The sequence below is a fragment of the Fistularia commersonii genome, chromosome 35 (assembly GCF_037954325.1).
Source record: "Fistularia commersonii isolate RoL2024-O1a breed Wild chromosome 35, RoL_Fcom_v1.0, whole genome shotgun sequence".
NCBI lineage: Eukaryota > Metazoa > Chordata > Actinopteri > Syngnathiformes > Fistulariidae > Fistularia > Fistularia commersonii.
Genome location: NC_141318.1, coordinates 1,782,591 through 1,797,500, shown reverse-complemented (window position 1 = coordinate 1,797,500; position 14,910 = coordinate 1,782,591). Strand labels below are relative to the sequence as shown.

General features: G+C 49.2%; 2 protein-coding genes across 3 annotated transcripts in view; one reads left to right on the top strand and one right to left on the bottom strand.

Annotated features, from left to right (window-relative positions):
• Nucleotides 1-3,731, bottom strand: part of ppm1e (protein phosphatase, Mg2+/Mn2+ dependent, 1E) — a 40,081-nt gene extending 36,350 nt beyond the window's left edge. Inside the window, exons 1-2 of one of the 2 annotated variants that reach the window (XM_086142793.1) lie at nt 3,642-3,731; nt 3,291-3,484 (exon numbers count right to left, since the gene is read on the bottom strand). In XM_086142793.1, the coding sequence (XP_085998919.1) occupies nt 3,291-3,475 (185 nt within the window). In that variant the 5' untranslated portion in view covers nt 3,476-3,484; nt 3,642-3,731. Of the gene's footprint in view, nt 1-3,290; nt 3,529-3,641 lie in introns of those variants that run through there. The other variant, XM_086142794.1, reaches the window with a different exon arrangement.
• Nucleotides 3,732-6,942: 3,211 nt separating this feature from the next.
• Nucleotides 6,943-13,932, top strand: smg8 (SMG8 nonsense mediated mRNA decay factor). The gene is made up of 5 exons (XM_086142787.1): nt 6,943-7,607; nt 9,192-10,092; nt 10,600-10,745; nt 10,822-11,700; nt 13,317-13,932. The coding sequence occupies exons 1-5, from the start codon at nt 6,966-6,968 to the stop codon at nt 13,527-13,529; spliced, it is 2,781 nt and encodes a 926-aa protein (XP_085998913.1). The 5' UTR covers nt 6,943-6,965; the 3' UTR covers nt 13,530-13,932.
• Nucleotides 13,933-14,910: the final 978 nt, after the last annotated feature.

The window sequence follows — 14,910 nt, the reverse complement described above, 5'->3', positions numbered from 1 at the left end:
TCTTAGCCAAAACAACTACGATGCTAGTTAGCTTGTTTTCTTGCGACAAATTGGACATACGCAAGGGCAAGTTTTTCTGGCTTGCTCAGCGACAGAGGGCTTTCCAGGGCTCGCAGAAGAACATCAACATCTTAGCCGAAACAACTACGATGCTAGTTAGCTTCTCTGTTCCGCGGGGGCGGCAATTTATTCTCTAACTCGTGACACCGTTTATCATCTGGTTTTTACTAGCGTTTAAAGTATTCATGGCGCCTCTCTCGGCTTCAGCTCCAGGCTGAGGGTGCAGTCTTGTAGCTGCAGATGTTCCTGCTTCCGCAGCCAAAACAATCCGGGTTGATAGCTACGTTCGCTTGTTCTTCCGGGTTTGAATTATTCAGACTGAAACCGAAAAGGAAACCCCCGTCCGGAGTGAGTTGTTGTGACTCCGGCTGCCGTCGACCTTGGAGGACACGCCGGCGCCGGGTCCAGTTTCCGAACGCTAACTGTCCGAGCGGCGGCGGCCAAAGCGGTGATTCATAGACTCGGACGGGCCAAATCCACTGTACCGGACCAGAGGGGGAGGAGGAGGGTTTCAAGGGGACGGCTGAGACGGGGAGTTATTGCACATTTGGCCGGTCGCCATGTTACAAAGGCAAACATGATGGACGAGAGAGGTGGGCAACTTTGAGCCGAGCGACGCCGGCGAGGAACGGCACGGCAAGAAAAGTCCCCGTCGGGCATCGAGATGCCGACCGGAGGGGGGGAAAGTACTGCATATAGAGTACCTCTATGGATGGTACCAATTAAAAAGTGTCAGAAATGTTCTTGGTCTCCGTTTCTAGAACAAGGATCCGTGACCGTTCTCGTTCTTCAAGGACGATCTGAGCTGAACCTGCATTCGACCGCGAGCGCCTCAGGGACTTCACCCGGATTCCGATGCCGCCTTGCTCGCCCGCACCCCGGGGGGGGGGGGGGCGCTGGAGGAGCAGAACGGTCCGGAACACGCCTCACGGACTCACTTCTACAGGCCCAGACCAAGACCTGGTACACCACCTACTTCTGAAAGTTCAGGATCCATCCAGGTCAACAAGACATCTAAACGGGGCTTCTGTGCAACAGCTGTCCTCCTCACCTACTTCACTTCAGCATCTATTGAGCCTCTCATTCGGACGTCATATCGAGACATACAAGTCCTGCGCCGCCACGCCACCTGTAATTCTCATCTATAGCTGTTCGCATCTATGGCACATCAGAGCGGAACCTCTGTGGAGGTTCTCAATCATCCAGGTCATGGTGAACTCTTGTCAAATTCTTCTTGCCTTGGCAATTGGACTTGAGTTTCTTCACTTGAAGATGTTTCACCCCTCATCCCAGAGGCTTCTTCAGTTCTTTACAGCATGAGATCAACATTTCGCAGCCGGTAGAGTGATTGTCCTTAGAACCGAACATTTCTGGTTCGATTCCCGCTTCCTCCTAGCCTGTTGAAGTGTTGTTGAGCAAAACACTGAACCACTAACTCCTCCCCTGGCACAACTAGATGGCAGCCAACTGCTCATGGTCCATCCAGGATGAACAACATCAAGTCCAGTTGCCAAGACCAGAAGATTTGGACAAGAATTCATCACGAGGACCGAGAACCTCCACAGACAAACAGCAGTAGATGTGACAGCATGGCGGCGCAGGACTTGTATGTCTCCATATGACGTCCGATGGAGAGGGTCAATACTTGTATGTGTCTACGTTGGGAAACCTGAGTGGAAGTCAAATAGGCGAGGTGAGGTTTACGACAAGAGTCTCCAGCTGTTGATACATAAATTATTTGGAAATGACTTTTGAAAAATGAGTGTTAACGCTCATCGCTTCGCCACTCGCCAGATCCCACCCCGCGGCAGACCGGTTTCCCGGAGCGACTCGCCTAGTCGCTTTCGCACACCGTCCAAAATCGGAGCTTGTGAAAGAAGAACCTGGAGCGAGTTCAGAGCGGCGGCTCTCGGCTTCCCTCCGGCACCACGATGAGGAGCCTCTCAAACATGAAAACACACCAGATCTCCGTCCAGGCGCCGGCAGGAGGGCAGGGGGTCGCAGGGAAGCGCCGACATCTTTTATTATTTGTGGCCAAACAGTCAATACGGGGGCGCCGGGTATTGATCTTCTGCTACAAACACCAACAGCGCTCAGGCGGCCTCACGCTCTCCTGGATGGAACATCTAGGAGGAGAAGGTCGCGAGGGGAGGTCAAAGGTCAGGGCCAACACCTCGGGGACGGTTTCAGAGACGTCCTACATGCGGTCACCGCCAGCCAAGGTAAATGCTAAAATGTTAGCATTTGGATGCTAATTCAGGTGTGCCCACTCACACACACACACACACACACACACACACACACACACACAGGGGCCGCCATCTTGTTTTGGTAATCGTGCACCACCAAGTGAGGATGATTTCCTTATGATCATTTTTTTTTTTTTGTAATGACATGTAACGCCTGCAGCTCCTGCTGTGGTTCTCCAGAAGAACCCCTCACACACACACACACACACACACACACACACACACTGCCCTAGATGCGCCCCTTCCTCCCCCCTGCACACTTTCTGCACCTATTTTGGACTCTAAAACCAGGCCAAGGAGCAGCACGCCGGTCTACCCGCCCTCCCCCATCCATCCATCCATCCATCCATCCCTCTATCCCTCTATCCATCCATCCATCCATCCATCGACTCGCACGCACGTACGCGCACGCCGCTTCTCCCGCGGTTTCTCCAGAGAAGCTCCCCGGTTGCCTCTCCGATCCCGGGCTCCGGTTTCACGGCGCCGCGGCGGCTCAGAGCGGCGGAGGTTATTTTTAGCCGATGCTCATGAGTGATGCTGATGCCCCCCTCCTCCTCCTCCTCCTCTTCCCCCTCCTCCTCCTCCTCTTCCTCCTCTTTCACCCCCCCCAACATGCACAAACCCCTTCTACGCCATTATGACGTCGCGCTGTTACGCAAAAGCAGGGGTTCACCTTCCGAAGCCGTGCAGCCCGACGCTGAGGAAAAAGCCAAATTTCAATAAAAAAAGAAAATTAAAAAAAAAAAAAAAAAATGCATCTAAGAAAACATGCACTCTCTCCCACACGCGCACGAATGTGTGATTTAAAAAAATAATAAAAAATAGAAAAAGCGCATGTTTAAAGTCGGACACACCCAGCGTGACGCGACGCGGCTTGAGCACCGTGCGCCGCGGCTTCCCGATCCGGAACCGGCCCGGGGGTCGCACACACACACACACACACACACACACACACACACACAGAAGAGGGTCACACTTAACTATTTGTAGAGGTGCTGCAGACACAGATCCAAACATTCCCCCTCCACCTCGTCCTCAGACAGCGCGTCCGACAATGGGCGCATCGGCACCGGGTCGCTCTCCTGCAGCGGCGGTCTCATCTCCCGGAGGAAGAGCTCCAGGAACCGGCGGAAGGTTTTCTCCTCTGCTGCAGAGCCGGCCATCATTTCTCATTCCTGCACACACACATGCACACACACACACACATGCACACACACAGCACCGCCCGTCAGCGAACGGAAAGACTCAACCGGACCGGTGGGTGGAGAAGAAGAAGAAGAAGAAAAAGAAGAAGAAGAAGAAGAAGAAGAAGAAGAAGAGGAGGAGGGTCACCTGGAGGTGGAGGTGGAGGGTCTTCTGGTGGACCGAGGCGTCTAAGGAGACCCTGGCGGACTGGCTGTCAGGAGCCGGACTGAAACCCCCCCTCCTCCTCCCCCCCACCCCCCCCCCCCCCAACACACACACACACTCACACACACACACACACACCATGCAGAGCGGGAGCGCGCCTCGCGTTCGCGGGGATTTCGGCTGGATCAGAGAGGAGGTGACGTCAGAGGGAACGCTTACGCCGGGGGGGGTCATGACCGCACACACACACACGCACACACACACACACACACTCGACAGCAGAGCTGCAAACACAAACAACAACAAAAGCCAGCAAAACAGGAAGAGGGTGATGTTTGGAGAAGTGTGTTTAATCAGTCAATCTAATTAAGATTAGATAAAGCCTGGCTGGACACACACACACACACACACACACACACACACCTGTAAATATTTATTCTCATAAGTGTACTTTCTGGTCCCTGCTTTTCCGTTGTGTGAATAGACAGGATGACAGGATGATTAATAGCAATAATAATAATAATAATTCAAGATTTTATTTGTTAAATTGTCATATATGTTTGTTTTGTTTTTTTCACTTGCTATTGAGGAAATAAGTGAATTGTTCAATGAATGGTAGAAATAATTATACCTATAAAGAATATTGTATAATGTGTATCTTTTCATGAGGTTTTTTGAGAATGTGTTTATTAGAACAAGGAAATTGTTCTAATAAATTTTAAAAAAAAAGTCATGTATGTTTTGTAAGAATGTGGTGATTCAGACATTAAAATTCACACCAGACAATACTTGCAACAAGGATCAAGCTTTTTAATTTTAATTTTAATTTCAAGCACAGGGACATGTTGCAATGGGAGCTCCTGGCTGGGATTATGTATAGAATAAAAATAAATAGAAAAGTTATAATGGAATGATGATAATAATATTAGTAGATTTTATAAACACCTCTCTAAAAACTCAATGACACTTTAAACAGAGACAAGAGTGCATCAAAACTAACTTAGAGCTAAAAAAAGAGGCATACACTTGTTTATTTCCACCTGCTGGGGTTTATTTACAAGTGAGTGAACAAAGAATCAGAAAAACATTATTTGTCCCCGGGGGGCACTTCGGCCAGCAGAATAAAAAAAATAAAAAAAATGTTTTTTTTAAATATATGCATGTATGTGTATATATAATCCTTTTTTTGTTTATAAATATGTACATAAAATATCCTTATATACATATATATATAAAGATTAGCTAAGATAGACTTTATTGATCCCCGTGGGAAATTCCTTTGTCACAGCAGCGTAACAGTTTTAAGTGACAATTAGGAAATAACAATAAAAAATTTTTGAAAATGAATGGACAGAAGAGGGAACAACATCAAGGATAAGAATGAACAACAGAGTAGGAAATATATATATATATATATATATATATATACATATATTCAGGACTGTCTCAGAAAATTAGAATATTGTGATAAAGTTCTTTATCTTCTGTAATGCAATTACAACAAAAATGTCATGCATTCTGGATTCATTATAAATCAACTGTAATATTGCAAGCCTTTTATTATTTTAATATTGCTGATTATGGCTTACATCTTAAGAAAACTCAAAAATCCTATCTCAAAATATTAGAATATCATTTTTTAAATTTCATTACATAAGATAAAGAACTCTCACAACATTCTAACTTTCTGAGACAGTCCTGTATATATATATATATATATATATAAAACGGTACAAAATTGTAAAAATCGTTGGTACGCTTGCACTGTATTTATATAGTAAATATATCACAAGCAGCATCAAAAAAATAAAATAAAAATCTCACCCACTTACTGTAAATCGTAATAATTAATCTGTATATATATTCATAATTGTGCAATATTTCATTTCATAACAGCTGCATGTGTAATATTTTTTCATACTCTTGTGCACTCCTTATCTTTCACCTTGTACGTAAGACATTAACGCACTTTATTGCCTTGACTTACGTTACTGTTCATACAATTTTCTACTATTATTTATTATTAAGAATAAGAATAAGAACAACTTTATCGCGAAGGAAATCGTTGATTATTGTTATGTTTTACTTCAAACTCTGGCACAACAATTTCCTTTCGGGATAAATAAAGTTGTTCTTATTCTTATTCTTATTCTTATTCTTAGAAAAGACAAGTACGGTGACTTTTACCCCATTTCCATTGTTTCGGTCCAGGTTACTCAGAGAAGCTCAACCTCCTCCCACCCTTCCACTTGTTCTTGACTAACCTTGTATTTTTTCCCTGCAGGTCCAAGAACTTGTGAAAAAGTGGTTGCTGTGCACCTCCTCGCGCTGAATGTTTTATACCTGGCATAAAGAGGCCTTCGCTCACAGACACCTGCGCTGTTAAAAATTCAACATCTCCTTCGGGCCACTGACGAAGGAAGAAGTATTCACACGGGCGGACTTTTGTTTTATTTCTTTTTATTTTTCCGCATTTGTGTGAAGCAGGTAAAGACCGTTTTCCTGTTCTGGCCTCTGTGTGAGTATAAGACAGACGCATGCATAGGCTGCTTGGGAAAACAAAATAATAATAATAACAATAATTCATACATTCATTCATTAATAGCATGGCCAAATAAAGAGAAACAACATTCTTTCACACTTCACAATTTAGTGTTGCCAATGAACCCGCTGCACATTTGTGGACTGTGGAGGAACCTGGGTTCAATAGGTGTTTTTTTTTTTTTTATTATTTTAAAAAAAGGGCCAAAAAAAAAATAAAAAATTGTGACCTCAAAAGAATATTAGCGCCAAAAGTGCTATTTTCCTACCTCCCTATCGTTTACATTTTTCTACCATTTGAGATGCAGAAAAGCAAATTAGCCAAGATTTAAGTTCAAGTAAGGCGGGACTAAATGCGAGCTTCTTATCTTCGTGACATTCTTGATTAAATGTATTGATTTTAGAACAGTTTTTGGGGTACGTTACTTTGCATTTTACTCTTATTAGTATTAGTATTCATCAAAAGACAAAAGCAGCACCTGTGCTTTTGGTGTAAATTGAAAGCAGCATTTTTATTATTATAGCACAAATGTGTTAATGTGTTTATGTCTTATCATTCATTAAAATAATAGTTTATTTTAAACATGTTTCTGATCCTCTTGTATGCTATTGCTTGAACTTATTATATTTAAATTCTATTATTTTTATCGAGACGGGAACGGTTTTAATGTCAAACGTCGTTTCCAGTCGGAACCCAGAAGTGACAAACGGAGGAAGTGACGAAAGCCGGAAGTGACGGAATCCGGAAGTGCAGTCGGTGCGTTAATGTTTTCATTCCCCACCATGAAGGAAGCAAACATGGCGACTCCCGTGAGCATCGGGGCTCTGCTGGAGGCGGACGTCCCGGAGGACGCGGCGCACCGGGAGGACGGGCTCTGCGTCGTCGGCATTTTCGGGAAAAGCAACATGCAAGCCGGCCCGCTGAAGGAGGCGCTCGTCAACAACCTCGCCGACAAGCACATCTTCCCGCTGCTCGGCGGGCCGGAAGACGACTCCCCGGCCGAGTCCGGCATCCAGGCCTTCTACCACCGGGAGAACCGGGTCCTCTACCTCCTGCTCTCCTCCGTGTCCGACAGCCGGCGTCTACTGCGGGCTTGCCGCTCGCTGAGCGCCGCCGCCGGACACTCGGACGCCCACGACTTCTGGAAGGGCCTGGACCGGCAGCACTGCCTCCACTTGCTCTACCTGTTCTCGGTTTGCCACGTCCTGCTGCTCGTCCATCCGAACCACACCTTCGACGTGACCTACGACCGGCTCTTCCGCGCCCTGGACGCCCTGCGGCAGAAGGCGCTGCCGCTCGTCCGCGCCGCCATCAAGGATTGCACCGTGTCCAAGGAGTGGAAGGTCAACTGCAGGCCTTGCCCGCCCCGCCTGCTCTTCGTCTTCCAGATGAACGGCACCCTCAAGGTCTGACTTTGCCTTTTACCTTCTTGTTTTAACGTAAAATAAGCTGTTGCAACATCTGGTGAGTCTTCTGCATCCTTGATGGGACCACAGGTCAACCTTTCCCTTGGGGAAGTTCATCCGTCACAGCAGCGTAACAGTTATAGTATCGATAAATAGGAATAGAGAGACAACTACAAGGTAGTAAAAGAAATCTGCAAATAGCAGAGAGAACCTACTAGCAGTACCTTTTGCTCGCTCTAAGCCAGGGGTGTCAAACTCATTTCTCATGGCGGCCACATACGGCTTAGGTAGATGTCAAGTGGGCCGGACCATTAAAATAATAGCATATTCAACAATGAATAACCAAAATATCATGTCTTTCCTCTTTTTTGGTGTAAAGAAGTACAAGGACATTAGAAAATCTTGGAATTGAATGACCAATCCCTTTACAAAACATTTCATGAAACACCTCATATTTCCTTCGACAAAAGTGCAATTTACTTCTATCATTCACACGTGTGACGTATGTTTGACACCCCTGCTCGAAGCGATCTCAGGCAAAACTGTTCTCGGTTCTACTACCTCAGTGGTGGAACAAACTTCCAGAAGCAACAAGACTAGCATCATCTCTCAACCTTCAAGAAACAGGTAAAAACGTTTCTCTTTCAGGACTTTTTACTGCGCTGATGCCCCAGATCAGGTTAGGCGCCAAGTTAGGCTATGCAGTGTGTGTGTGTGTGTACGTTTGTGTATGTCTTTGTCAAAAAATACAAAACAAAAAAAAACTCACTAACCCAAGCTTACTGTTCTGTATATTTCCTGTGCATCTTGTATTTTCAAGTGTATTTGCAGTCCTTATTGTAAGTCGCTTTGGATAAAAGCGTCTGCCAAATGTAATGTAATGTAACAACAACATCAAGGATAAGAATGTATAAGAGAATAGCGAGTGGCAATGAGGGTGGAAATAAGCAACCAAAACGACAACACCAATGATGGGAATGTCAACCGATTGACAATTGCAATGGCGATGAATAGGAATAATAAGAATAAGAACAACTTTATTTATCCTGAAGGAAATTGTTGTGCCAGAGTTTCAAGTAAAAACATAACAATAATAAATAATAGTAGGAAGGAGGGAGGCTTAGAAATACACATAAAACCATAAAGTGTCAAAGTCAAGGCTATAAAGTGTTTTAAGGTCTTAAAAAGTACAAAGATTTGACTATTCCCTTCGGCAGAAGGAAGAGGAATGAATGAGCTGAGACCAACGAGGATAAATATTAGGGCATGAATGAATGGTTGAGGTGTTGTTAGCAAAGACGCACCGGAGTTGCGCGCCATCCAGACCGCTGGACGCAAAGAACGTCCGAAGCGTTCGTTTCTGCAGCGGTTTTGGATATTAAAACAATAAAAACTATAATAATGTGGTTAGAAATCAGCCTCGAGGCGAGAAGGTCGACATTAGATCGCCTATCGGCGCCTCACTTGGCAATCTTGGAAATGGGTTCTCTGCGATGAAGAACCGAATCAGGGTAAACGCACCCCGATCGAACACACCGACGGAGCGTCGTTCAAGCGACGCCTTTGCTTTCCGTTCCTCCGCAGGTTTCCAACGGCTCCGAGCCCGGGAGCCACTCGGAGAAGCCCAAGAAGCACTCGCCGCGGAGGCGCCTCCAGCACGCCCTGGAGGACCAGATCTACCGCATCTTCCGCAAGAGCAGAGTCCTCACCAACCAGAGCAGCAACTGCCTGTTCACCGTCCCGGCCAACCAGGCCTTCGTTTACGTGATCCCGGCGGCGGAGGAGGATCCGGTGGGCGCGCTCCTCAGCCAGCTGCGCTCCAACTGCATCCTGTGCGAGCAGGATCCCGGCGCCGTGGTGTCGGGGCCGAGGCGCTACCAGCAGATGCGGCGCGCGTCCCGGCCGCCGGGCTTCGGCGGGGACCCCGGAGGGGCGCCGGCGAGCGGGCAGCTGGTGGACTGCAGCCTCAAGGAGTTCCTCTGGCAGCACGTGGAGCTGGTCCTCACCAAGAAAGGCTTCGACGACAGCGTGGGGCGCAACCCGCAGCCCTCGCACTTCGAGCTGCCCTCCTACGCCAAGTGGCTCCAGGTGGCGTCCCGCCTGCACCAGGTCCTCGTCAGCAACACGGAGGAGGAGCTCTCGGAGGTGGCGGCGAAAGTGCAGAGCCAGCTGAAGGTCCTGGAGGGTTACCTCGACGCCGACGCCAAGTTCTCGGAGAACCGCTGCCAGAAGGCGCTGCCTCTGGCCCACAGCGCCTACCAGTCCAACCTCCCCCACAACTACACCACCACCGTGCACAAGAACCAGTTAGCGCAGGCGCTGCGCGTCTACAGCCAGCACGCCCGCGGCGTGGCCTTCCAGCGGTACGCGCTGCAGCTCCACGAGGACTGCTACAAGTTCTGGAGCAACGGCCACCAGCTGTGCGAGGAGCGGAGCCTCACCGACCAGCACTGTGTCCACAAGTTCCACCTCCTGCCGCAGCCAGGTGACCTTCTGGAGAACCCGAATGGTCCGGTTTCGTTGGTTTGTTTAGAAGTTTATTAGGACAGTGTGCAATTAAGCACAGAGGCAGAGATGTTTGTACCAGCTGATAGCTAATTTCCATCTGTAGTCCTGGACAATACAAATATAAAACTGTATAAAATAGACAATATATATAAAATATACAGATAGGCAATAAAATAACTATACAATATATAAACAGGCGATAAAATATGTATTTTGTATTTTTGTGTGAATGGTTGTTTGCCTCCGTACGCTGCCGTGATGTATCCAAGGCGGGATAGGCTCCGCCCCCTGCTAGCAGCGTTAGCAGGATTAGCGGCACGGTAACGAATGAATGAACCGATTGCAAATTCTTCCCATAATCTGCAGCCTTAGCTTATGGACCGGTTAGCTTCATGTCGTTAGCCGCCGTGCGCCATGACGCTTCTTTAGCTATTTGTGTTGTTTTTTTTTTTTAACCGGAATGATCCACGTCGTGCCTCCGCAGGGGAGAAGCCCGACGTGGATCGCAACCCGCCCGTCCTGAACCACAACAGCAGGGGACGCTCCACCAGCTCCTGCAACTGCGGGAGGAAGCAGGCTCCTCGCGACGATCCCTTCGACATCCAGGCCGCCAATTACGACTTTTACCAGGTGGGGGTTCCCGCCGGCCGGAGTCGCCGCTCCCCCCTCGGTCGCGGGCGAACCTGACGTTTCGGAACGCTCGCAGATGCTGGAGGAGAAATGCTGCGCCAAGCTGGAGCGGATCGACTTCCCCGTGTTCCAGCCGAGCACCCCGGACCCGGCGCCGGCCCGCGACCAGGTCCAGCGGCTCCCCGGGGAAGCCTCGTCCGACGCCGAGAGGCTGAAGGAGCCGAGCGCCGCCCAGAGCCACACCCCCGGGGACCCCAGCCTGAGCCTGGCCCTCAGCCTGGGCCAGTCCACCGACAGCCTGGGGCCCTACGGGGACGGGGACGGGACCGACGCGCAGGTCCAGCACAAGCGGCCCAGCCTGGTGGACCGCCAGCCGTCCACCGTGGAGTACCTCCCGGGCATGATGCACTCGGGCTGCCCCAAAGGCCTCCTGCCCAAGTTCTCCAGCTGGTCGCTGGTCAAACTGGGACCAGCCAAGTCCTACAACTGCCACGCCGGTCTGGAGCAGCCCGGCTTCCTGCCCGGCTCCTCCTTCCTCCTGCCGTGGGACCTGGTGATCCGCTCGCGGTCCGAGGAGGACGTCGGGTTGGTGGAGCCCCTGGACGGCGGCGCCTCCTCGTGGCCGGCGCCCAACAAGACCCTCGTGGGGAAGCGCGGCGGCGCCGGGGGGCTCGGCCGCGGGCGCCGCCGCGAAGACACGGCGCGGGTCTTCGTGGGCTTCGAGTACGAGGACGGCAGGGGGAGGCGCTTCATCAGCTCGGGGCCGGACAAGATCGTGAAGGTGCTCGGGCCCGGGGGCGCCAAGGACCCCGCCGGGAGGGTGCTCAACACCGACATGCCGCTGTACATCCCGTCGCCGTCCCAGGGACGCGGGCTGAAGCCGCACTTTGCCCAGCTGAGCCGGCTTTTCGTCATGGTGCCCGACGCGCCGCTGGAGGTCACGCTCACCCCGCAGGTACATGCCGCCGCCGCCGCAAACATAAATCCGCGGGGGTTCGGCGGATGTCGTGACGCACATCCGACTCATAGAAATGCTAATGAGACGCCCCGCTTAGCCATCGCTGGCTACATAGCCTAGCCTATCTGTAGAAACGCTAATGAGACGCCCCGCTTAGCCATCGCTGGCTGCATAGCTTAGCCTATCTGTAGAAATGCTAATGAGACGCCTCACGTAGCCATCGCTGGCTACGTAGCCTAGCCTATCTGTAGAAACGCTAATTAGGCGCCCCACTTAGCCATCGCTGGCTACGTAGCCTAGCCTATCTGTAGAAACGCTAATGAGACGCCTCACGTAGCCATCGCTGGCTACGTAGCCTAGCCTATCTGTAGAAATGCTAATGAGATGCCCCGCTTAGCCATCGCTGCCTACGTAGCCTTGCCTATCTGTAGAAATGCTAATGAGACGCCCTGTTTAGCCATCGCTGGCTACGTAGCCTAGCCTATCTGTAGAAATGCTAATGAGATGCCCCGCTTAGCCATCGCTGGCTACATAGCTTAGCCTATCTGTAGAAATGCTAATGAGACACCCAGCTTAGCCATCGCTGGCTACGTAGCTTAGCCTATCTGTAGAAATGCTAATGAGACGCCCCGCTTAGCCATCGCTGGCTACGTAGCTTAGCCTATCTGTAGAAATGCTAATGAGACGCCCAGCCGGGCAAAACCCACACTTTTGAAGATCGCGAATATCACGCTGGGAAAAGCAGCTGAATTGAAGTTATCCCCCAAAATTTCTCTTCCTAATGACAGAATAGAGGACATGAGCGAAGACACGTCTTGAAATTGAAAAAAAAAAATCCTTTTATTTTTCCAATAAAGAAGATTTCGGTGAATGCGCTGGCGTTCAGAACCTCCGGCAAGACCGAACAACCGCTTAGATAAACCGAAAACTCTTGTTCCCTCCAGGTGCAGCCCGGTAGATAGATAGATGTATAGATAGATAGAGAAGAATGCATTGCTTATGTTTAATGATTATTTCAAAGTGCAGTGCCGTCTTTGGCTACGTAGCTTAGCCTATCTGTAGAAATGCTAATGAGACGCCCCGCTGAGCCATCGCTGGCTACGTAGCTTAGCCTATCTGTAGAAATGCTAATGAGACGCCCCGCTTAGCCATCGCTGGCTACGTAGCCTAGCCTGTCTGTAGAAATGCTAATGAGATGCCCAGCTTAGCCAGGCTAAAGGCTAACCCGATCGCAAAGCCGGGCAAAACACACACTTTTGAAGATCGCGAATATCACGCTGGGAAAAGCAGCTGAATTGAAGTTATCCCCCAAAATTTCTCTTTCTAATGACAGAATAGAGGACATGAGCGAAGACACGTCTTGAAATTGAAAAAAAAAAAATCATTTTATTTTTCCAATAAAGAAGGTCAGGCAATAACATATGTATTTTGTATTTTTGTGTGAATGGGTGAATGGTTGTTTGCCTCCATATGCTGCCGTGACGTATCCAGGGCGGGATAGGCTCCGCCCCCTGCTAGCAGCAGGATTAGCAGTACGGTAACGAATGAATGAACCGATTGCAAATTCTTCCCAACGACCGCTGAGATAAACCGAAAACTCTCGTTCCCTCCAGGTGCAGCCCGGTCCGCCCCCCTGCCCCGTCTTCCACCCGGAGCAGACGGAGATCGTCCTGCCGCCCGACGGCCTCTGGGCGCTCCGCTTCCCGTACTCCTACGCCACCGAGCGCGGCCCCTGCTACCCCCCGAAGGAGAACCAGCCGCTCGGCAACTACAAAGTGCCGCGGGGGATCCTGAGGGCGGCCACCGCCAACCCGGCGCCGCAGTGACCTTATTAATCCACGCCTTCCCGATGACATCGGAAGGTGTGTCTGGAAGGGACGCGCACAGGGACGCCGCGCAAAAAACAAGTCTGCGGTTTTATCATTCAGGGGGAAGTTGTTTGGAAAAGACCCCCGAAAAGATCTGGAAAAGATCGCGGCTCCAGTCACGCTCCCGTTCACGCACTTCTAGGGTTATATAACGCAGCTCAACACACACACACACACATGCCGGAAACATCCGAACGGGACGGGTTCCCCCCCCCGATTCACAGGAGGGCTTCTGCGTCTGACGGAGGGCTCTTGCGATCTGCAGCCCCGTCCACGTCTCTGCTAAAATATCCACGTGAACGGTAGTTCAAACAATAGCCGTGTCAAAATGTCACATGTTAAAATAAATTCTTCATCATCATCTGGATTTGTCAGCACCTACTCCGGGGCGGGGGGGGTAAATAAAAATAACCGTCGTCGTTGTCGGTGATGGTTTGTTACGTCTGGATTAACGTCTCGGGTATGAGATTTGATTCAATCATCCTTTATGGCCTTCCGATGGAGGGGGGGGGACTGGATTACAGCAACGCGGAGGATTACAAAAATAGAAACGCATTAGTAATACATAATGGGTAAAAAAAAAAAACACGCAATCAATATTAATACAGACGATTGTTTTTATATATATGTATACATAGATTGAGAAGAATGCATTGCTTATGTTTAATGATTATTTTAAAGGGCAGTGCCGTCTTTGTCCGCTAGAGGGCGCTGTTTCCTCTTTTGACCCACATACAGGACGAGGTCATGATGGGCTACGAAGACCTACATTATCCTCTTTTCTTTGTATAAACTGTTGAAAATTACACTATTGCAGTATTTAAAAACACCCAGTATGTCATCTAAGCTTTTGCACATTCTAGTATGAATACACGTACAAATACTTATTGCCCTAATGTTGTTTTAACCTCGTAATTCGAGGCGTTAAAAAGCTGTAGGATCATCTGAGCGTGTTTGTAGCATCGCCGCTCGTTCATCCAAAACAATCCGACACTGGCTGAGAGGCGACGTTTATCCTGGGACCGGCCACCTGTCAATCACAGGGCCGTCCGAAGCCGCCGGCTGTAGAGGGTCTGATCTGATTCAAGGTACAAGAAGATTGTAGACACTCTTACTCTCTTGCTTCTGCACCTTAAGACTCTGAATCTGGTGCTCATCTCACAAGGAACAAGGAAATCAATCACTCCAAAGCCTCACACACGCAGGAATGCATGTGCACGTGATAGCGCCGAGGTTAATAGCAAAGCTAAGGCATGTGTTTCAAGGTCATAAAGTGGAGCGAGGCGTCTGGAATTAAACGGACACTTTGACTGTTTGCTAATTTTGAGGGGAGCAGCTG

Coding starts and splice junctions, on each gene's coding strand:
- smg8 (XM_086142787.1), top strand. CDS start 6,966: ATGTTTTCATTCCCCACCATGAAGGAAGCAAACATGGCGACTCCCGTG. Junction 10,093..10,599: donor CCACCTCCTGCCGCAGCCAG/GTGACCTTCTGG, acceptor GTGCCTCCGCAG/GGGAGAAGCCCGACGTGGAT. Junction 10,746..10,821: donor CCAATTACGACTTTTACCAG/GTGGGGGTTCCC, acceptor GAACGCTCGCAG/ATGCTGGAGGAGAAATGCTG.